General features: G+C 35.7%; 5 protein-coding genes across 6 annotated transcripts; 2 read left to right on the top strand and 3 right to left on the bottom strand.

Annotated features, from left to right (window-relative positions):
• Positions 1 to 934: 934 nt before the first annotated feature.
• Positions 935 to 3,884, bottom strand: LOC130733009 (uncharacterized). The gene is made up of 2 exons (XM_057585044.1): positions 2,680 to 3,884; positions 935 to 1,559 (listed from the first exon to the last, which is right to left on the bottom strand). Exons 1-2 carry the CDS (start codon positions 3,746 to 3,748, stop codon positions 1,249 to 1,251), a joined length of 1,380 nt encoding a protein of 459 aa, XP_057441027.1. The 5' UTR covers positions 3,749 to 3,884; the 3' UTR covers positions 935 to 1,248.
• Positions 3,885 to 5,297: 1,413 nt separating this feature from the next.
• LOC130731505 (uncharacterized) lies at positions 5,298 to 8,072 on the bottom strand. Its single transcript, XM_057583814.1, has 2 exons — positions 6,961 to 8,072; positions 5,298 to 5,938 (listed from the first exon to the last, which is right to left on the bottom strand). The coding sequence occupies exons 1-2, from the start codon at positions 7,925 to 7,927 to the stop codon at positions 5,655 to 5,657; spliced, it is 1,251 nt and encodes a 416-aa protein (XP_057439797.1). The 5' UTR covers positions 7,928 to 8,072; the 3' UTR covers positions 5,298 to 5,654.
• Positions 8,073 to 10,296: 2,224 nt separating this feature from the next.
• LOC130733008 (uncharacterized) lies at positions 10,297 to 12,805 on the top strand. Its single transcript, XM_057585043.1, has 3 exons — positions 10,297 to 10,437; positions 11,481 to 11,655; positions 12,188 to 12,805. Exons 1-3 carry the CDS (start codon positions 10,367 to 10,369, stop codon positions 12,323 to 12,325), a joined length of 384 nt encoding a protein of 127 aa, XP_057441026.1. The 5' UTR covers positions 10,297 to 10,366; the 3' UTR covers positions 12,326 to 12,805.
• A 1,922-nt stretch (positions 12,806 to 14,727) lies between these two features.
• LOC130733007 (pentatricopeptide repeat-containing protein At3g06920) lies at positions 14,728 to 18,891 on the bottom strand. Of its 2 annotated transcripts, none has more exons than XR_009017275.1 (3): positions 18,754 to 18,891; positions 15,564 to 18,633; positions 14,728 to 15,134 (listed from the first exon to the last, which is right to left on the bottom strand). XR_009017275.1 is itself a non-coding variant. In XM_057585042.1 (3 exons), the coding sequence occupies exons 1-2, from the start codon at positions 18,785 to 18,787 to the stop codon at positions 15,932 to 15,934; spliced, it is 2,736 nt and encodes a 911-aa protein (XP_057441025.1). In that variant the 5' UTR covers positions 18,788 to 18,891; the 3' UTR covers positions 14,728 to 15,134; positions 15,926 to 15,931. The 2 variants fall into 2 exon arrangements, 1 of the variants encoding a protein (XP_057441025.1); XM_057585042.1 differs by having other exon boundaries at positions 15,926 to 18,633.
• An 818-nt stretch (positions 18,892 to 19,709) lies between these two features.
• LOC130732782 (uncharacterized) lies at positions 19,710 to 20,153 on the top strand. The gene is made up of 2 exons (XM_057584771.1): positions 19,710 to 19,871; positions 19,953 to 20,153. Exons 1-2 carry the CDS (start codon positions 19,710 to 19,712, stop codon positions 20,151 to 20,153), a joined length of 363 nt encoding a protein of 120 aa, XP_057440754.1.
• Positions 20,154 to 21,951: the final 1,798 nt, after the last annotated feature.

The raw sequence follows: 21,951 nt of genomic DNA, 5'->3' as shown, positions 1-21,951 counted from the left end.
TAATAAACTGAATATTTGGCCTCAAAATAAAATTTGTGGGCCCCAGATTTTCCTAATGAGCCAATTCCCAACAAAATGGATAAAATATGATGTAGATACCTAAAATGGGATTGTGGTCCTCTATAGAAGACAATGTCAAGTAAAATATTGTGTATATGTCTCTCTTCATAATTATTTACAGAGTCTCACTTATTTAAAAATATGAATAGAGAAATAGATGCATAATTATGAGAGTTTTCACTTGAGATTTCATGATGCTTATATTCTTGATTAGCTAGACATTTAATAACTCAAATGAATTTCAAGTATGTGAGTTTAAGGGCTGATGTCTTGTGTGAGTTAATTGATGCATCTCTCTCTTGATGCTTCTCTCTCTCTAATGTGATTCAATTCGATAAATGTATATAAAAAATTAATAAATTAAACTGTTGAATAATATTGGAAAGCTATTATATATATAATGTATAGAAAATTGAAATCCTAAAGTCATATACAAAAATACCTTTTACCATAGGTTTTTAACCTTTCTGCGGCAATTTAAAAAGATAAATTCACAAAAATGTAACTCAAAAGTAATTACTGTAGTGGAATAAGTGGTAGTATATTCTGAGTAAGACAATATGAAGCCAAGTCATATACTACACTGATGAGAAATAATTTTAATCCAAGACATACTTCTTGATATAAGAACTGGATATATTGTAGTTTATACTTTATTGTCAGTGTAACAAGTAGATGCAACCCCACACAATGTCAGTTGGAAATTTAATATATCCAGATTCAAACCATAAATAAACCAGACTCAAACACCCGTATATCCGATTCACAGAAACTCTGAAATTCTATTTTAGTAATGGAAGTATATAAAAGTTCCTACATGTAATATAATTGTTCATCAAATCATGTCATGATAGATACTACACTGCAAGCATAATTAACTTACAAAGTAGACAAAGTAGATACCATTGAATCTATCAGATAAATAAAGTCAACTTACATACAAACTACAGTGATTCCCACATCAATAACACACAAACCAACATGATTGCATTTTCAAAACTAAGAACTAGCCTAAACTTTCATGTTTAAGGTTGGCAAGAGAACCACCTGCTCTTGATTTCGCCAGTGAACCAGAATTTAGAAAACAGGACCAAGTTAATTGTTTCTAAATAAATTAACAGAAGGGCATGTCTGATAGGGATATTCAAGATAGTACCTAGGCGAAGAGTTTAACCTAAGACTGTCTGCCTAAGTTTTACTTCTCTTCTTAAGTACAGAACTAATTGGAAGACTATCAACATCAAATTTGTCTTCAGAAGAACTAGGGCTGGAAGAGGAATCAGAAAAGAACATTTTTCTTTTGAGCAATCCAGATGCAAGAGTGCTTTTCTTCTGGTGGACTTCCCCGGGCAAACTTTGAGGCTCATTCTTAATTGTAATTCCAGAAAGGGGCTTCTTTCCATGCAATCGTTTTGACGTGCATCCATCATCATCATCATCATCACTATCAACTAGGTTTATCATCTCAGCACCATTCTCCAATTTCACTATTCTTCCAGCTGGTACAAAAGATAGATGTTCAGCTAACAAAAGATTATAATTGCCAACATAATACTTCAAGCAAAAGCTTGGAAAATTGAGAATTGTAGATTCTGAAATCCAAATAAAATGTTGCTTGTTGCCTCAGCATTACATGGAAAAACCAGCCTCTAGATCTTCAAGTAATTAGTGATATTTGCTTTCATTAAATTTGAAATTTCAGATAATACATACAGCAGGGTATATTGTAATCTTGTTTATGAAGGAAAAACAAAATCAGTTTCTTTTCTGCTTTTGTTAGTTTGCTTTTTCTGTTGTTCTAAATGGAAACGAAATTACATCAAGGGAAAAGAAAGAGATTACAACAGAGGTAATTAGCAGTTTTCTGAGAGAACAAAATATAGAAGAAAGGAATCAAAATAACACATATAGAGTTACAGGTTGAAGTTAGGGCCCTCAAATCTGAATAGAATACTGTTTGACACTTTGAGCAAATTAAAATAAGAACAACGTCCTGTATGACACTTTGACCTACAATGTGATCAATTTTAGACAGCCTTACCAGGCATAATGCATTTGAGAGTAGATAACTTAGGCTATTCCCTGAATTTTTAAGTTTGCAGTTTAAACTTGTGGTGAACTTAATATGATATTTTCATTTAAAATAAAATAAAAACTGGATGATGATAAGAATCACAAACTAACTATTTCCACAACTCAACCTATTAAGTGAAAACACAAATGGTTTTAAACTATATCTATCGCGCCCCTTCAAATAAAAGCTCTTTGAGTTTAAATTGTGGACAATACACAACTCACTTATCTTGTTCTGATAACTTTTCATCAGAAAGGCAGCGGGGATCAAACTATAAATCAATTGGTTATAAAGGTTCCAGCACTATATTAAGAACTAACTATTCCAAAAACTTAAACATTGCCTTAATTATAGTTAAACATTGGTCTCAACCATAGTCACTACCTACACCTTGCCTTGATTAAGCATATATCAGGCCTAGAACTCTGACCAGAGTGCACTCATCTGATCACTTCTATCTAATTCGCAATTTAATTATTTACAAAGAAACATTCAAAACATGCATATCCTTATAGTTATAAGAGATGCATATAGAATTTTCATACCTGGTGCACCCTTGGAGCCTTTGCTTGAGAGCGGAGCAGTGACACCACCAAAAGCCTGGTGAGTATCTTCATTTCTTCTCATAGTACCCCCAGTGTCATTCCCAAACTCATAGTCACCAATATCCTCCTCATCATTGACTCCAAAACTAGCCCTGAGACCAGCTGGAGAATCCCCCTCAATGTTTCCACCACCATTATCCGCAGCCATCAGAATCCTTGTATCATCCTCCAACCTCGCAACTCGTCCATTCAGCTCCACAAATTGCCTCTCCAGAGACTCAGCCAGCTCCTCAGCCCCGCGCTTCTCATCCGCCAATTTGCGGTTCTCAGCCTTGAGCTCCCCCAAGGTTGCCAAATCCTTCTTCTTCGCTTCCTCCAACTCACCGTATATCCTCCTAAGCGCAACCAAATCTTTGGAAACATTAACCTTCTCATCCTCCAAAACACAGACCTTGATCTTAATCTCAGCCAAAGCCTTACTATCATCCATCCATTTTTTCTTCAGCTCATAATTCTCACGCTCTAACTCAGCATTCATTTTCCTCATCTCTGCAATACTATCCCTATCATCCACCCATTGTTTCTCCATCTCCTTCATCTCATTATTCTCACAAAATAACACAAGATTCTTTTTCATCAGCTTCTGAATATCATCCTCCATTTTTTTCTTCATCTCTTTCAATTCACACTCCAACTCAGCATTCTTCTTCTTAATGGCTTCAACACGAATTCTCTCATCCTTCGCACTCTTCATCAAAATCTGATAACTTTCCTTAATCTTCTTCAACTTTTCACATTCTTCATCTTTCTTTCTCAGCTCTTCCTCAGCATGCATCCTTCCCGACCTCTCCAACTCCATCTCCTCTCGCAATGGCCCCACATCCGCTCTGAGCTTCGCGTATCTGCTCTCCAGAACCTCCTCAACGACATCAAAATCCTCCGTCTGGTACGCAGCACGCAACACTGTAACCAGCTCGGAAATGGTCATGTCCTTGAGGTTTCTAGAGCTGGTTGAAGCGAACGCGGGTGGGGAAGATGACCCAGGTTCGGATTTCGGTACCTGATCCATGAAAACCAGTAAAGGTTGGAACTTTGATCTGGGTTCGGGTGTTTCGGAAGGTTCAGAGAGAAATGGAGAAAGGGGTTGGTTTTTACTGACACAGGGGAGTGAAGTGAGATGAAGAAGATGGACACTGCATGTGTGAAACGACGCCGTATTAGCAAAGGAAACGACAAGTAGTCAAACTTGGGACGCGAGTTTCATGCTGAGAAACCACCTTTGCTATTTTGTTTTGTCTCTCCACATTCTATTTACTACTTTTTTATTTTTAAATTAAGATAATTATAATCAACGGGGACGGGTGGTTGGTTCAAGTGGTACATGTTTGATTTCTCTTAGGCAATGTCTTGGGTTCGAATTTTATAGATTGAAAAAAAATAACCGCGGGAAGAGTTAGTCCTACCATGATGTTGATGTTTCAGCTCGAACATGATTGCATTCAAATGAGGGTACATGTCTTACACCTAAAAAATAAGATAATTATATGATATTCATCATAATAAATAAATTATTAATGTAATACTACATGGGTGGGACAAATGGTGGCAATGTAAACATAATAATCACTTTATTTTATTTTTAATAATTTCATTAAATATATTTACATAATTTATAATAAGGGTAACTTAGTAATTTCATTACCTATTTCTCGGAATATGCATTCTAACCAAACGTATGTTATAATTATTCCCAAGAATATTAAAAAACATTCCCAAGAATTAAATTTGTTAACCTAACACATTTTTTAAACATTCTCCGACTGATAACATTCCTATCCTAATATTCATGGGTATCCAGTATCCACTTACCTGGGAATGATTTTTGATAACTTGTAACAAACGTTTTGTTTTAAAAAATTGTAAAATGAAATATTACTTTAAGATTAAAAATTTATGGTATTCTCTTCTCTTTTTTCTAAAAAATTTGCTCACAAACAAATTTTTGAGTAAATTATTGAAAGACACCCTACATCTAAATAAAAATGAGAAAATAAGATATAGAAGTGGGAGAAATAATAGATCTGTTAGAATGAGAGAGACACAAATAAGAATTTTTTTATTTTTGAACTGACAAATAAGAAAATTGAGTATGTGTAAGGTGTGGTTATGTTAGGTGTTTAATATTCAGAATTGTTTATTTGATAAAAAAATATTGGTAAAAAAAGGTTAAAATTGGCTGGAAACTTAACATGTTAACGCTTACAATTCAGAAAGAAAAAAGGACAAGACACGAATTTGGTGTTGCTGACTTATATTTGTCGTATACAAAATGGTAAATGGAAAGCAACTAACATACTTTTGCTGTGCTATTTTGATTTCATATTTGAGAAAGGAAAAAAAAAAAAAAAAAGAGATTTTTTCTTTGATTTTCTTTTTCATGTAGCCCATCATTTGAAGTATTCCTTGACTTAGCAATTAGCATCAATATATAACTACATTAGTTTTTTTTACAAAACAGTAATCAAATATTTCCTGATTCCAACCTTTAATAAACCAGTCTCAAACACCAATCAATCCAATTCAATGAAACTCTGAAATTCTATATTAGTTATGAAGTATACAAGTTCCAAAATGTAACATAATTGTTCATGCATTCATGTCATTTATAAGCAAAGTAGATAACACTGAATCTATCAGTTAAGTAAAGTCCACTTACATTCAAAATGTACAGTGATTCCCACATTAACAGCTCACAATCCAGCATCTTTACATTTCCAAAACTAAGAACTAGCCTACACTTCCCTGTGTAAGATTGGCTAGAGAACAACCAGTCCTTGATTTAGCAGGTGAACCAGAATTTAGGAAAAAGTCCAAGTTAGCTGTTTCTATATAAACTAACAAAAGGGCATGTAGGGATATTTAATATAGCCCATTTACCTAGGCAAAAAGTTTAATCTAAGACTGTCTCCATAAGTTTAACTCCTCTTGTTACGTACAAAACTTAATGGAAGATTATCAACATCTAATTCTTCATCAGACGATGAACCAGTGCAGGAAGAGTAAACAGTAAAAGGAAGTTTTCTTTTGAGTAATTCAATTTCTTTTGTAAGAGTGCTTTTTTGTTGGACTTCCACAAATGAACTTGGAGGGTCACTCTTGATTCTAATTCCAGAAAGGGCCTTCTTTGCATCGGCGTGATCGTCACTGTCATCTAGGTTTATTATCTTATCATCATTCTCCAATTTCTCTATTCCCCCACCTGGAACAAAAGAGATATGTTCAACTAACAAAACATTACAATTGCCAACACAATACTTCAATCAAAAGCTTGGAAAATAGAGCATTGTAGATTATGAAATCCAAATGTTGCTAGTTGTATCAGCATTGCATGAAAAAACCATTCTCTATAGATCTTCAAGTAATAAATGATATTTGCTTTCATGAAATTCGGAATTTCAGATAATATATACAGCAGCAGGGTATCCCTGTAATCTTGTGCATCCAGGAAAAACTAGATGCGCAGCAGGGATCAAACTCACTTATCTTGTTCTGAAATTCAGCTTTTCATAAGAAAATGGGCAGCGGGGATCAAACTCTATACCACTTGGTTATAGAGGTTCCAGTACAATGTTATGAACTAATCATTCCAAAAACTTATGCTATTAGGTGAAGACACATGCATGGTCTTAATATTATATCTCTAGCATTTATCCCTTTATGGGCAGGAGAGTTCTGTAAACCTGTCATAGTTAGGAAGTGCCAAAATATTCACTAATGAAGGAGACCAACCAAACATTTTCCTTAGTCACCTTCAAATTAGAAGGGATGATTGATTGAGGTTTCAATGTTCCAGGCAGTACTACTTTCATTCCCATAGGAAAATCAGATTCAGCTACAAGAAGGACAATGACTTGCATGAGATGGATAATGTAGAATACAGGATGAAGTTGAAATGAAGGAGGAAGCTTCAATTGTCCCAATGGGATAAGTTCATCTTCTTAAATTGTGTTATTAATGTAATCTGCTTCAAATGACCAATTGAACAAACAAGTTGGACCAAAGATATAGCAGCCTGCCTCACTAGTCCAGTGAAATTACTTAAACATTGCTCTCAACCATAGTCATTACATACACCTTGCCTTAATTAAGCATATATCAGGCCTAGAAATCTGACCAGAGTGCATTCATTTTATCACTTCTATCCAATTCACTATTTATAAAAAATTATTCAAAACATGCATATCTTTATAGCAATAAGAGATGCATATAGAATTTCCATACCTGCATCCTTGCAACCTTTGTTCGAGGACTGAGAAGTGACACCACCAAGAGAGTAGTAAGGATCTTCATTTCTTTTCACAGTACCCCCAAACTCATAAACACCAATGACCTCCTCATTAGCCCTGTAACCAGCTGGAGAATCTCCCTCAATGTTTCCACCACCGGTTTCTACACTCATCAGTAACTTCATATCATCCTCCATACCCGCAAGCCGTCGATTCAGCTCCCCGAATTCCCTCTTCATCCGGCGCTTCTCTTCTTCCAATTTGCAGTTCTCAGCCCTCAGCTCCTCCAATTTCACCAAGTTCTTCCTCCACCCTTCCTCAAGTTCACTATTTTTCCTCCTAACTGCAACAAAGGCATCATGAACATTAAACTTCTCATCCTCCAAAACTCTGACCCTAATCCTAAGCTCAGCCAAAGCACTACTATCATCAACCCATTTCTCCTTCATCTCATTCATCTCATAATTCTCACAAACCAACTCAACATTCTTTTTCCTTAACTCTACAACATCATCCACCAACTTTTTCTTCATCTCTTTCAATTCAAAATTCTCAGCCTCTAACTCACCAATCTTCTTCTTCATCTCATCAATACAATGAGAATCACTACCACCACTAGCCAATCCACCAGCTTCCTTCATAATCTTCAACAACATTTCATAATTTTCCTTTTCATTCTTCCCTTTATCAAACTCTTCATTTCTCTGCCTCAACTGTTCCTCAAGATGCATCCTTTCCAGCCTCTCCATCTCAACCTGCCCTTGGAGCTTCTCGTACTTGCTCTCCAGAACCTCCTCGACCTTATCATAATCCTCCGCCCGAAACGCAGGGCGCAACACCGCAACCAGCTCCGAAACGCTCATGTCTCTGAGGTTTCTGGGGCTGGTAGAAGCGAAAACGGGTGGGGATGACCCGGGTATGAATGGGGATGACCCGGGTTCGGTTTTGGGTACACGGTCCATGAGAATGTCGGAAAGTTTCGAACTTTGGAGCAAAGGGGAAATGGGTATGGGGGTTTTTGGAAGATGAAGAGAGAAATGGAGAAATGGGGGTTTTTCTGTCTAACTTGCATGCAAAGTTTCTTTGATGCTGCAAATGAATTGAAACCAAGTCCTTTCTTCAATTTGATTTATACTATTTTTTTGTTCTTACATTAATTATTATATATCTCACACTTGTCTCTCTTATAATTTTAGAAATTAGTTGATAGATGACTCTTACTTTTACTTTTATCTTTAGTGCAAATGAAATTGGGAGGTGAACAACCTTGATTGGGTTTAAAATGTGCTGTCATTAGTTTTCACCACACATTATTGTGACCCCATAAGCTATACTACTATTAAGTTGTTTTTAGAAGTGATTATAGATTTTGATTAGCATGGAGCTAAGAGAGTATCTCCATCCATGCAACTTAAGGTACACACTCTCATTCCAACCTTAGTCAAATTATTCATCTTAAATCTTATCTCTTACTTTAACATTAGAGTGTTATCATCTATAAACACTACAAAGGAAGAAGCTAATTTCTACAGTTCACTAAGAGAGTTTTATAGCATGTGTGTTGGTGCACCATAAGGTCATGATTTGGGGTACTTTTTGGTCCTATTTTGGTGCCTTTTTGTTTCTTTTCACCGTGTGTGGTTAGGATACATACTTTTTGTCATTTATCTTATTTTATTTTTGTCAGAAATTTTCTGCTACAAGAGGTAAGATATAAAGTAAATTAAAAAGTTAGGTTACAATAATACCCTCTATATGCTCTACCCACTTTCCTCTCTTTGAATCTGAACATCCTCTACCTTCTCCCCCCTCCTCCACCAGAATCTCAGCACCGGAAACCGCCGCGAGCACCACCATCGCAGACAACCCATAACTGTCTCTATTCTTCCATCTCTGCCGTGCATCCCCTTCAACAGCCGCAATGTGAGAACGAAATTCGTGCCCAGATCTTTGTTCCATTGCTGTAAATCTGGTGTTTCGGAAAAGGGAATTAATGGCTGATTTGGTGGTGGTGAAGGCCAATTGGCTTCCGTTTCCAGATTCCAACTTGCAAATTCACAATCCTAAGGTCAGCCATCTCTCCCAATCTGCAATTTTTTTAATTTTGGATCGAACGTTTTTCTTGAGAAATGGGGTTGGTTGAATTTGGTAAGGTAATTGAAATAATTGAATCAGATGAGGGGCACTTCTGGTATTTCATTAATAATTTTTTTCAATTTATTTAAAAGCAGGCAAAGAATACCTTTTATAACTGGTAATCTTTTTTTCTATGCCTAACCAAAACCTTTCAACATGGATTTTACTTTTCTTTTCTGAGTAATTCAAGCACGTTAAAAACTTTTCCTCCTTTATCTGATTTTTTTTTTTTTGCCTTTATTCTACTTTCTTGAACACAGACACTGTAAGTGAACACTTTTCAATTACTTCTCTGCACCAATTCAAGTTAGGAGTATACTTTACATCACTTTTATGGTCAATTGATCCCTATATAAGGCACTCCAATTCAGATTTTTGTGGCACACACTCATACCACACAGGAAAATGAAGAGCTTTTGTATGACGCTGGAGTCAAAGTAAGAAGGTTGTTGTGGCGGAGTCCACAGTGGTGAGGGAGATTCACGGCGATGAAGCGAGACCAAAAACAGGGGCTAGAAAAGAACCTGCTTACGAAGGTGATGGGTCTTCAGCAAGGTATCCAATGCATTCAAAAATTAAGAACTTCAAAGAGGTTCTATTTTTATTATTCACTTTCTGATAAATTTTGTTTATTTGGATTGATTTTTGAATGCATTCTGCAGCCAGGCCATAGTTTGTTGAAGATGCTACCACTTTTGTAAGTGGTGATACTAATACCCTTAAATTTGTCTTTATTTCTTTTTTAAATTATAGTAAGAGGTGATAGAGTTTTTGCATCTTCTTTGTTGTGTTGTTGTATCAGAATTTCAGTGCAGCAAACTCTATCCACTTCTACCCTAGGTAAAGTTCATTCCTTTTTCTATTCTAATCTTATTTTTATGACTCTTTTATCTATGTATATGAAACATTTTCCTCTTAGGCTGCATATACCTTAGTGTTGAACATGTGATAATTTCTCAAGTTTCTCACTTTGTAAATAGGAAACTGCAATTGAGGAATCTAGTGGGGTTGTGTATAAGTCAGTGGACTCAACTATTCCAAAGAAATTTCCTATAGGTATTTTCTGTGATATTGTGTGTGTTTTGAAGTTTCTCACTTTGCAAATAGGAAACTGCAAGTGTGGAACCAAGTCTTGCACCCCATATGTTATCGCTGCTGCTACCATTGTCTCTTTTTGCTGTAGCCTGAGGTTCAAGATCGCTGTTGTGCTCGGGTCTAATTATGCAGAGTTTGTTTCTGCACTTTGAGGACTGTGGAAGTAGTATATGTGGAGGTCTTTGAGGTGCTGTTGCGTGGCTCAACACTTGAAGAAGTGTGCCTTGGTATTGGATCACATGTATGGTGTTTTGTTGATTGTTGGTTTCAGATTTTGGCTTTTCTGTTAGATTTCTTTTGCTGTCTTTTTTGTGTCTCTATGAGTTTCTTGGTGTATGCTTTGACTCATTATTTGATTTTCTGTATTGTCTCTTTGTTTTTAGCTTACTTGGGAGAGCTATGTTCCCAAGACTCTTCTATTATATCTAATATGATTATCTTTTCAAAAAACAATGATGGTTTTGGATTCTTTAGTAAAATTGATGCAGCTGGTATTGTTTGAACCAATGACATGAATGAAAATTGTTTGTGACTTGTGAAAGGTGCATATGGCATGCTTTTGAAAATCGTTGTCACTTGATATTGGGCTTGCCATAAAGGGGCTGTTTTGAAACTTGTCAAAATGATCTTGTCACCTTTTCCTTTATTTTCATAATCAGGTTTGGCAGGGTCTCACGCACCAGAAAGATTCATAGTATGTATTAATTAGTTGTTACTTGGTAGGACTTGAGGTCTTTTTAAGTGAGATAATGAAAGAGTCAGCAAATATTATATTTAGTTAAAGTTATATATTATGGAATAGGCCAAGTTGCAAATATGTTATTATCCTTATCTTGCATTTTAGACAAAAGATTGGATTCATATTCATTGAATAGTTCTGTTAGCTTGTGAATATTTTTATTCTTAAAAAGACTTGACTGGGTAATACTTGTTTGTCACTTGGTCTTACCTGTGATTCTGATTTGTTCAAATAGTGCACAGTTGTAAGTGTTTTCGTGGATGGGTCTGTTGTCACCAGAATGATAACATCAATCTTTTTTGTCAATCATAGGCACTTGACACTAGAAAATCAATGGAAGTGTTATGTTACAACTGATAATGAATAATAACTGAGTTAGGTAACATAGGCACTTGGATCCACGTTTTCATCAACCCCTCAAATTGCTTTGTAAGGTAACATTTGACTTGTAGCTTTCTATATTGTTGGTTTTTGTTATCACGTAACTTCTATTAATACATATATCCATCATGAATGATTGATTTAATTTCTCTTTGGACCTCTAGATACAAGAAGATAATGAAGAAAACTAAGAGCTATACTATAATCCTACTCAGAGAAGTGCCAACCGTTGGCTTTGCAGTACTATTATGGAGAAACAATTGGAATGCTCTTGCTTTGGAAGGACCCCATATGAAGCAAAGAGGCTTCATGAATAAAATGAATGAAAGAGTTTTGAAGGTTAGTGGCAAATGGAAAGGTTATGCTTATTTCAGTTTTAACAATTACTGCTTTCTTTTTCCGTTGGAGTTGTTTTTGAATTGGTATATGATATAATATGGATCTTCACATTTGTTCTATACTCCTTATTTTTAGAATATTATTTGATTGTGATTTTGTTGGTAAGAGCAGTTCTTGAAGCTCATTTAACGCTTTGATTTTCCAGCTAGCAAAAATATTTTGTAACACCTTTCTTTAAAGCTTACAAAATTTCATATTTGTTACCGTCCATATTGTTTCTTTCTTTTCTTATCGTTTTGAAATAATGAGTTTCTTAATTTCATCACCAAACATTTTTGTTAATTTGATGCAGACAAACAAAGAAAACACATACTTCAATGTTTGGTCCTTCAAAAGGCAATGATCTGAATTGTGAGGAAACTTTTTATTTATTCCTACTTGGGCTGGTTCATGTTTATCATGTATGTTTTCTCTTCTATGAAAATATTGTTGGCTCAACTAAGCTAAAACCTTGCTGTGGGAATGTGGTTAGGTTATGAAGAATACTGGCCTTGAAGAACTGATAGAATTAGGTTCTCAGATCTTTGGGACTGCATATCACGGAAAATGGAAAGGTACTGATGTAGAAATTGAGCAAATTAATGATAGGTGTTTTGCTGTAAAGCCTTAAGAGCAGGACCACTTGGTCTGTATCTCATTATTATTGATTTGTTTTTATTTCTATAATCCCCTACTTTCTTTGGTAATTAGGAATCTATCTTCAGTTGTTTTTTGTTTATGCATCAAGGTGAGAGATGACTTTTGGAATGGGGAAATCAAGCTGACAGACTTGCACCATCCAAATGTGGTAGCTTTCTATGGTGTTATGCTAGATAGCCCACGAGGCTCTGTGGAAACAATAACAAAGTATATGGTTAATGGTTCTTTGAGAAATGACATGCAGAGAAATGATAGGTTATGTGTTTATGTATTTATCATAAAATCTTTCTCCCTTAAATTAAAGACACGCCAGGGGGACCTGCCATTGCTGCAAGGTCCATTAAAAGTGTGCATCTCTGTTTATCAAGGTCACATGGGTGTGTCATATGCCTTATATGCCATGTTAATGCAAATATACAATTAATTGTTCAAATCTATTTGTTTGGAATGATATCTATCTAATAATGTGTACAAATTTTTTATATTTTTTTTAACGTATAAATTTGGTTGTTAATTATAATGTTTTGTTATTTGGTATTCTTTTTCTACAATTTAAAGTTTTTACTCGATTACCAAATTGAATTTTAACACATTACAAATGTATTTTGGTTCATTTAAAAAAAAAAATGTAATTTGGTTTTGATTAAAATTTAATGTGAAATTTATTATTATAAAATTGGTTATTGGTATAAAATTGGTTTGCAGTAAACGTGCATATCTATAAGACTCTTTTCAATATTAATCACTTAGTACTTGAGTGAGATGTAAATTAAATTAAATATGGTATAATTACTCATTGACACTTGAATCTAATAAAAACAAAAAAAACAAGAATTATAATAGTTTAAATAACTATATCTAAACTTAGGGAGATAAATTTTTTGACATATTACACTTTGTTCTTTAGATAATTATTTTTTTTAATTTGATTATATTCTCTTTTTTCGTTAAACAAAGTTACAATACTTATCAATTGCATTATTAATCTTTAGTATATTTGATTGATAAAACACTAATTATATTTTATTAAATATTTTAGATTATAAAATAACAAATGTTTTAATTTTATAAAATTAGTGACCGTGCATCGCACGGGTAACTACCTAGTAAGGTCACAAAGAGCAATTCACATTAATACTAACTAAGAGTAAGGTCACGATTATTGATTTATTATTTGGCAAAAATATTCTTATTTATACTCTTCTATTTTTCTCCAACTTTTCTTTTGTCAAGTAACTCACATTAATTTTAAAAAAAGTAACTCACATTAATACTACTCTCTCCGTTCCTATATAACTGACACTAGAGGTGATTTTTGTTCATAATTATCAGCCACTTTACAAAGTTCAAGAGAGCATTAATTATACTTTACTAATTGTACCCTTCATTTATTGGTGGTAGGAAAATTGAAAAGTTAGAATTAATAAGAGAGATAAAGGGTATAATAGGAAGTTAGATTGTAATTTTAATAAAACAAGAACATCAATTGCTATTTCTTAATACTTGTGCAATATTTAGGAACGGAGGGAGTAACTCATTAGTAACCACCCACATCAACTCCGCAATCATTAATTACCTGAGTCCACTAGCTCCTCTTTACTACTACCTATGTTCTTATTTAATTGTCCAGGTAGAAGAAATGCACATATTAAGGAGCCTAACTATTGTTGTTAATTTTTAGAAAAGTTTTATTTGTTTTCCAATTTTATCATATAGAATGTATTTTATTTTTCCTTATTTATCACAAATGTATTATTTAAAAAAAAAATCATTTAATGCTTTCTTGAAATGTTAAATGCCCAGATATGTACGAACAATTTTTTTCTTTAAAATAGAAAGTAAATAAGGAACGAATGTACTATTAGAAACCAATGCAATTTTTTTTTTCTCTTTTTTGTTACACTAAGAAGCATTAGCAAATAACAGGAGGGGTTGGGTTTTTCATGTTTCCCTCCTAAGAATTTTGTCACGATTAAATATGATAAGTTGCAATACCAACATACATAAATGATTATTTATAGATTTTTTTCATATAATTGTTATTTTATAAAAAAATTATTAATTTTATGCTAATTTAATATCTAATTCGACTTAATATCTTTATGCTTTATGTTAATACACTATTAGAAACTGAAGTTATTAGATAAAACATTTCTAAAAATCTATAATTTAACTAATTATTTTATCACATTTAATATTCATCAACAAAAAATTATAAAATAAATAATGCTACGTACACTCTCTTTTCAATTCAACACTCTCTAATCCATTAGGTAAAATTAATGTGGATCTCACTTCAAAATTAGTGTGATCCATATGAATTTTAGCCAATGAATGAGAGTGTGATGGAAGAAGATCGTTTGAGAATGTAGCTACGCTCAAATAAAATATAAAATATTTAGAAATTCAATCAATATAAGATCCTTCAGGTGTATGACACTGAATAAATTAAAATCAATATCGACACACCTAAGTATAAGAACGACACGTATTTCCAAACAAAATAGTGACACCAACAAATCACCAAGTCTTTATGCATAAGTTTGAGTGAGATCAAGAATGCTAGTTGGAATTGGTGCTGAGGCTGAGAGTGAAGCAGTTTCTAATATGGTTGGATTAATGAGGCCATGATCTGCACTTGGCATTGATCCTAAGAGAAGTATCGAGGCTGCTGCAGATGTGGTTGATGCCATTGCTTGTGCAGTTGGAGGCAGAGGATGGCTATGCTGGCCAACATATGTTGTGATCAACACACTTCTATCTTCAGCACACTTTTGCACCTACAAAAGTTACAAAGGTGGCTTATGCATATGAAGTTATGAACCAAGTATCCAGGCCATGCATTCTTATAAAATATCTTAAGTTTTTGCCATACAATATAGTGCTTGCAGATCCAGTAATCAATACATTACACCATATTACAATTCTACCAAAAATAAAGTACATAAAACAAAAATAAAGAAATGGCAAACATGAAAAACCGATATATGAATGCAGTTATAAGTACTTTTTCCAGGAAAACCGTTAGGCATGAAACAATCCGTCTGAAACCCACAGAACTTTTAAGGGTTAAAAAAAGAGTAGCATAACACTTTCAAGACTAATTTGCATGAAGCTGCCAAATATTCTGGAACCTGACATTTTACAGAGACATTCAATTACGACTTACTATTTTGCTACATCATGAATGAATTAAAATAAGAACATACCAAAATAGAAACATGGCAAGATATGATTGGATGTCTATGTAAAACTCTTGTCACTGTCATAAATTAAATCCTTCATATAAATGACCTTTGTGGCTAGTCATGATTCATGAACCTTATCAAACATCTGGAGACATTGGAAATCTCTCACTTTGTCTTACAAGTTGCTTGATCAGACAAGGGGAAGGCAAGGATTTACAAAGAAGACCACCACTCAGTGCATGTTTGAAAAATTTTCTATCTAACGCCAAAACCAATTTAGGAGAGAAGTTTGCATGAGTAACTTCTAGGTTTCAGAATTGATTATGAGGAAAGATAAGCCAGAAGCCTGGGGTTTATTCCAACATCAATACATTATGTACAACCTGTCCTCAAGATAATCTTGTAGCATGTTGAGACCTTGCCATTTCTCTTAAGACAGCACCAACAATGGCTGCTTGCTCAAGGCACTCAGCCTTATGCAATGCATCTAAAAGAACAACACATGTTTTGCTGTGTATACGACAACCTCTCCGTCGTGTTTCTTCAAAAAGCGCATAAGCATCCATTGCTTTATTGGCATTGCTTAATCCTTCCATCATTGCGTTATAACAAGCAGAATCGGGCACGCCCCCACTGGCCTTAAATCTCTCAAATAGATCTCTTGCCTCTCTAACATTTCCAGCCTTTGCCAATCCTGAAATCATGGTGGTGTATGTGATAGGGTTGGGTTTTAACCCTTGTTTCTGCATCTCTTGCCAGAACACAAAGGCCTTGTTAAACTTTCTAATCTTGCAAAGGCCATTTATCATAATGGCATAAGTAACATCATTCGGAGAACATTTCAAGTTTTTCATGTTTTGAAAGCAGACAAGAGCTTCATCGATTTCCTCTGCTTTCACCAACGCGTCAAGTAAGCAACTCCATGTGTATGTGTTTGGAGTCAGACCTTTCTGCATCAACTCCTCCATTATCAAATATGCTTCGTCAATTCTTCCCACCTTCCCAAACCCATCAATGAGACTGCTGTAGATAACTAAATTCAAATCAACACCAATTGATTTTGCTTCTTCAAATAACATGTATGCTTCATCGAGCCTGTCGATTTTAGCGAGTCCATCAATGACAGAACCATAAGTTACAACAGTAGGTTGAAGACCCTTTGTTTTCATTTCCTCCAACAGTTGGTAGGCTTTGTTGACCTTACCAGACTTGCAGAATCCATCAATTACAGCGTTGTATGCACGCGTGTCCAAATGCAATCCTTGTTCCTTCATCTCATAAAATAACTTATATGTTTCTTTTGAACATCCTGCTTTCACAAGTCCATGAATTAAAATTGAGTAGCTCCAAGCATCAGGAACTAACCCCCGAGCTTTTATTTCTTCAAATAAAGCCCTCCCTTTCTCAATTTCACCACCTTTGAAAACACAATCCATGTAAGTATTAAGGAGCATAAGATCAGGAGAACAACCCCTATCCACCATCTCCCTGAAAATTTTGTGACCATCCTCCTTCCTACCACACTTGAAAAAAGTCCTAATAAGTGAAGTGTATACTACTACATTCGGAGGCTGATCGGAATCTAACATCTTTTCATAAAGCTTATAGGCATCATTTACCCTGCCATGTCTTCCCAAGCCATTAATAAGTGAGCAAAATGTTACTGCATCAGGGGTACAAACTTCATGATCCAATTCCAAAAATATGGAGCAAGCTTCATCAAGTCTTTGAGCTTTACATAGCCGATCAATCATTATATTTACAGTCACAATATTAGGGAATAAGCCAGCCTCTTTCATGGTGTTTTGAACTTTCAAAGCAGCTTCGAGATTTCCTGCATTACAAAGCATGTCAATTAAAATATTGTAGGTTGTAAGATTGGGTGCTGCATCTTTTTTCATTTCTTCAAATATCCTCAACGCTTCCTCTACATTGCCCTTCCTTCTTAGGCAAGTCAGAATGCAGTTATATGCTATCACACTAGGTATACATCCCTTTCTCTTTTGTCTCTCAAGTAAGTTGTATGCTTCATCAAATTTCCCAACTGAACCATAACCCATAATCATGGTATTATAAGCATAAACACAAGGGACACTCCTGTTGAGATCCAGTTCTTCAAACAGCTCAACAGCTTCATCTACCCTCTCAGCCTTGCAAAGAACTCCTATCATGCTAGTATATGTCACATCATCAGGCACCAACCCTTGTGCTTTCATCTCATGAAAGAATTTCCAAGCCATATCCACCTTACCAACTTTACCAAAACAGTCTATGCATACATTGTAAAGGACAAGATCTGCACTAAATGAGTTACTCTTCATCTCATCCAGCAAGGAAAGAGCAGCATCCATGCGGCCCAGCCTGGCAATTGAGCGAACAAGCGTGGTAAACAAATGTATGCTCACTTCATAACCCATTTCCTGCATTTGATGAAAGAGATTGAGCATGAGATCAGCTTCATTAGATGCAGAGAGGGCACCAATCAGTGTGGTGTAAGCTGAAAAAGCAGGGCGAAACTTGAACTTCCTCATCGTTTCAATGACTCCAAAAGCTTCTCTTAGCTTCCGCGACTTGACAAAACTCGTAACCAGCTCAATACAAGTAGTACTAGAGGGTCCAAATCCAGCCAGACTCATTTCTTCAAGAATCTGTTCCAAGTAATCCAAGTTTCTAGTCCTAGCCATAACCATGAGAAGAGCATTGTAAACTTCTGGGCAATGCACTTGTTCAGCTTTACCCTCCACCCATCTAAAATACTGCAATGCCACATTCACATCCTTCAACCTCCTCATCACTCCAACAACGAATTCCGGTTGAGGCATTTCATCAAACAAGTTGAGAGCATCCTCGATGGAAGGTCCCCAAGGACCAGTTTCCAAAACCCGGCATATATCAAGCACAGTCTTCCTCGCACTCTCAGATTTTGTTGCATTGTCATGGTGGGTATCGATAAATGGGTTAACTTTTTTCTCAGAAGAAGGAGAAAAATGAGACCCATTTGAAGATGAAGACGAAGATGATGATGAGCATAAGAACCTCTTGGATAAAGGGTCAATTTTCCCAGATTGGAGAACAAACCGAAACTTCAGAACTGCAACAAGAAGAAAATTAATCAGATTTCAGATGGTAACCCTGAAACGAGAATAAGAAGAAACAGAATCAACAGAGACAAAATGAAATTTTTTAAGAATGAAAGACAAAAAAGAGAAACCTTGGACCCTTGAGAGAATCTTCATGTTAGACATGACAGGATTAACAGATAAAAATGAGAGGATATGCAGATACACAGAGGCAGAGACAGAGTAGACCAGCAGAGTAGAAGAAGGTGGAGGAGGCCCTTTTGATTTGATTATGGTTCCAATTTTTTAAAGTGTTATTTAATTTTACACTAATCAATTTTAATGAATTAATCCCCAAAGAGATCAATTCTACATTTAGAACTCATAGATTTTTATTTTGAGTTGTGATATAGTCACACCTCTCTTTCTCTTACATATCATTTCCACTCCGCTTTCTTCCTTTCTCTCTCTGCATTTTATGTCACATCACCTGTTATATCACTCATTTATCTCTCTTTTCTTCATAATTTGGTGAAGTGGAGGTGGAATTGGTTTGTGAAAATATTATTATTCGAGTTAGACCGGATGTCGACCACCAAGTTGACAGATTTTCATATTCATTGCAAAATATTTCTTGGCTTAATTGCACTTTTGCTCCCTCATGTTTCACCGTTGTGCGAAGTTCCTCCCTCATGTTTAAAAGGAGCATATTCACTCCCTTGTGTTACAAAATGTGCAGATTCGCTCATTCCGTTAGTTTACCGTCTGAAAGCTAACGACAGATGCTGACATGACTTTCATTAATTGACGTGTCTCTGTCCCATGTCCACCAGGATGCCACTAAATTCACGTGACAAACACGTGATTCTTTTACCCTACTCAAATTATGTTACCATCTTCTTCTTCCTCTTAACATTTGCCCTAGATTCAGAAGAGAGCAGGAACCAGTGACGGCAAGGAGAGACAAGAGGAAGACGAACGAAGCCCATAAGAGAGAAGAAGAAGACGAAGGCCATAAGAGAGAAGAGGAACACGAAGGCCAGAAGTGAGAAGAGGAACATGAAGGCCATTCGAAAATCCATAAGAGATCAAAGGAGAACGAAGAAGCATGACAAGAGTTAACGATGGGAGCCAATCTTCGACAAGCACTTACAGTGATGCCACTGTTCGTAGAACTCTCTACTGTGACTGTGGGGTTTTGTCTCCGTTAAGGACTTCATGGACAGAGGAAAATTTGGGTCGAAGGTTCTATGGGTGTGGACAATACCAGGTACTTTCTGAAACAATCCTTCAATTAAAATGTAATTTTCTTACATCAAAAAACTAATATTTGTTATGGGCAAAATTGCAGGGTAGGGTAAGGAGGTGTGGGTTCTTCAAATGGCATGATCCTCTTGTAAATACACGCCAGAACTTGATGATTTCTGGATTGCTGAGTCAGATTGAAGTCTTGAAGAAGAAGGAGATGTTCTTAATTAGGTGTTTAGGGTTGTGTGTTATTGTGATTGTCCTATTGATCATTGTTATTGGTATCATGGTTATCAAAGCATGATTTTTAGGGAGTATTTGTGGGGTATGTAGTTTGAGGTTTGGTATGTTATTGTCATCATGTTTGACAGCCTTGCAGGTTTTTTTGTAACTTAAATATGGATGCAATGAAAATTACTCAGTTCTATCCTATTTTCTTTGATTCCTATGTTACATATTGAATGAATTCCTATTTGTAAACATCATATGCAAATAGCCCAACTGACCATTAATTTCATACATAATCATCATCCATAAACAACATTCAGAATAACTGAATACACACAACAAATTTAATACTTAACTGAATTCACACAGCATTCAGAATAAATGAATACTAAACATCATCCATAACAAAACATCATCCATATCAGAAAATAGCATAGTCAAGTTACACACAACTTGAAAGCAAATGACATAGTCAAGTTACAGACAACTTGAAAGCAAATGACATAGTCAAGTTACACACAACTTGAAAGCATTAACATACTCGAGTAACACAAACTAACACAAAATAACAGCCATAAGGTTCTGCCCAGAACAAGATAACATAACACTTTGGCAGCCTAACAAAAAATCTTATTATGCATTGTTTCTTTGCTTAACATCATCCTAAAACAACATGCTTCTGCTTCTGCTTCTTCCCAGGCCTTCCAGTTCCCTGAGAACCACTTGCTACCCCTGGAGCATGAGTTGTGATTGAGCTGGCTGTCTGTGAGCACTGTGTCAGTAGATATGGTGCTTGAACTGGCTGTTGAGGTTGAATTGGTTGCTGATTTTGAACTGGATGTGCAGCTTGAGAGGCTTCACCTTGAGGTTGTCTCCTTCTACTTGCCCTTGGAGGTCTCCTTCTAGTTGGACCAGCTTCATGTGCATTAGTATCAACAGCAACATCATTTCCTTCTTGAGCAGCTCCACTCCCACTTGCTCTTGTAGTTCTCTTTGTAGTAGTCACCCCTGGTTGTTGTGCACCAGTTTCAACAGCAGCATCATTTCCTGCTTGAGCAGATCCACTCCCACTTGCCCTTTGTTCAGGATGAAGCATCTGGGAATTATCCTGAAAGGGAAACAACCTAATCAGTACTGCATATGATAGAAAATAATCAGTTGTATTAAACAAAATTGCTAATCATTATTTCACCTTGTTCCCTCCCACTGGTATAGCCCTGTCAGCAGCTTGTTTACCAGTACAAGTCCTTCTGTTATGCCCTGGTTCACCACACCTCCTACACTGAATTGTGGTCTGGTACCTCCTCAGCCTATTGGGGTCTCTGGGCTCATCATTTGTTCTTCTCCTCTGCTTTTTGGGCCTCCCAGGTGCCCTTCTCATGAAAGGTGGATCAAGTGGAGGATATCGACTAATAGGCCACAGCTTGGGCCCATTAGATGGCAGGATAATGTGATCATAAGTAGCCAAGAAGTTTTGTTTGCTACAAATGTGAGTGTAAACATCATTCAAATGTGAAAGGTAATAAATATTTTTTTAAAATCAAATGAAACAAATGACAGTGTAATAGTGTTGAAATAATACCTATAACAAGGGTGAACATATTCTTCAGGTGCCACATGGTTGTGCCACATACAAGTTATTGCATGGTAGCATGGAATTCCACTTAGGTCCCATCTCCTGCAAGAACAAGTCTTTCTAGCTAAATTCACAGCATGCTTGTCTGTTTGACTCCTACTAACCTCAAACAAAGTGTAACCACCATCTCCATTCCACATAGGTATCCACTTATCAGCCTTCTGCTTGTTCACCTCTAGCTTTTGTTGGATCATAGGGCAAATTGTACCCCTGTACTTTAACATCAGTTCTCTCTGCT

The sequence above is a fragment of the Lotus japonicus genome, chromosome 1 (genome assembly GCF_012489685.1).
Source record: "Lotus japonicus ecotype B-129 chromosome 1, LjGifu_v1.2".
NCBI classification, from domain to species: Eukaryota; Viridiplantae; Streptophyta; class Magnoliopsida; order Fabales; family Fabaceae; genus Lotus; species Lotus japonicus.
This window is presented reverse-complemented; position numbering and strand designations above follow the sequence as displayed.

Bases quoted from the DNA above. Each gene is read 5' to 3' on its own strand.
- LOC130733009 (XM_057585044.1), bottom strand. From the start codon at position 3,748: ATGGATCAGGTACCGAAATCCGAACCTGGGTCATCTTCCCCACCCGCG. The intron at 1,560-2,679 runs GTATGAAAATTC...CTTTTGTACCAG, and splicing joins AGGCTCCAAGGGTGCACCAG to CTGGAAGAATAGTGAAATTG.
- LOC130731505 (XM_057583814.1), bottom strand. From the start codon at position 7,927: ATGGACCGTGTACCCAAAACCGAACCCGGGTCATCCCCATTCATACCC. The intron at 5,939-6,960 runs GTATGGAAATTC...CTTTTGTTCCAG, and splicing joins CAAAGGTTGCAAGGATGCAG to GTGGGGGAATAGAGAAATTG.
- LOC130733008 (XM_057585043.1), top strand. From the start codon at position 10,367: ATGTGGAGGTCTTTGAGGTGCTGTTGCGTGGCTCAACACTTGAAGAAG. The intron at 10,438-11,480 runs GTATGGTGTTTT...TTGGACCTCTAG, and splicing joins GCCTTGGTATTGGATCACAT to ATACAAGAAGATAATGAAGA. The intron at 11,656-12,187 runs GTTAGTGGCAAA...GAATGTGGTTAG, and splicing joins TGAATGAAAGAGTTTTGAAG to GTTATGAAGAATACTGGCCT.
- LOC130733007 (XM_057585042.1), bottom strand. From the start codon at position 18,787: ATGTCTAACATGAAGATTCTCTCAAGGGTCCAAG. The intron at 18,634-18,753 runs GTTTCTCTTTTT...TTCTTGTTGCAG, and splicing joins GATTCTCTCAAGGGTCCAAG to TTCTGAAGTTTCGGTTTGTT.
- LOC130732782 (XM_057584771.1), top strand. From the start codon at position 19,710: ATGACAAGAGTTAACGATGGGAGCCAATCTTCGACAAGCACTTACAGT. The intron at 19,872-19,952 runs GTACTTTCTGAA...GCAAAATTGCAG, and splicing joins ATGGGTGTGGACAATACCAG to GGTAGGGTAAGGAGGTGTGG.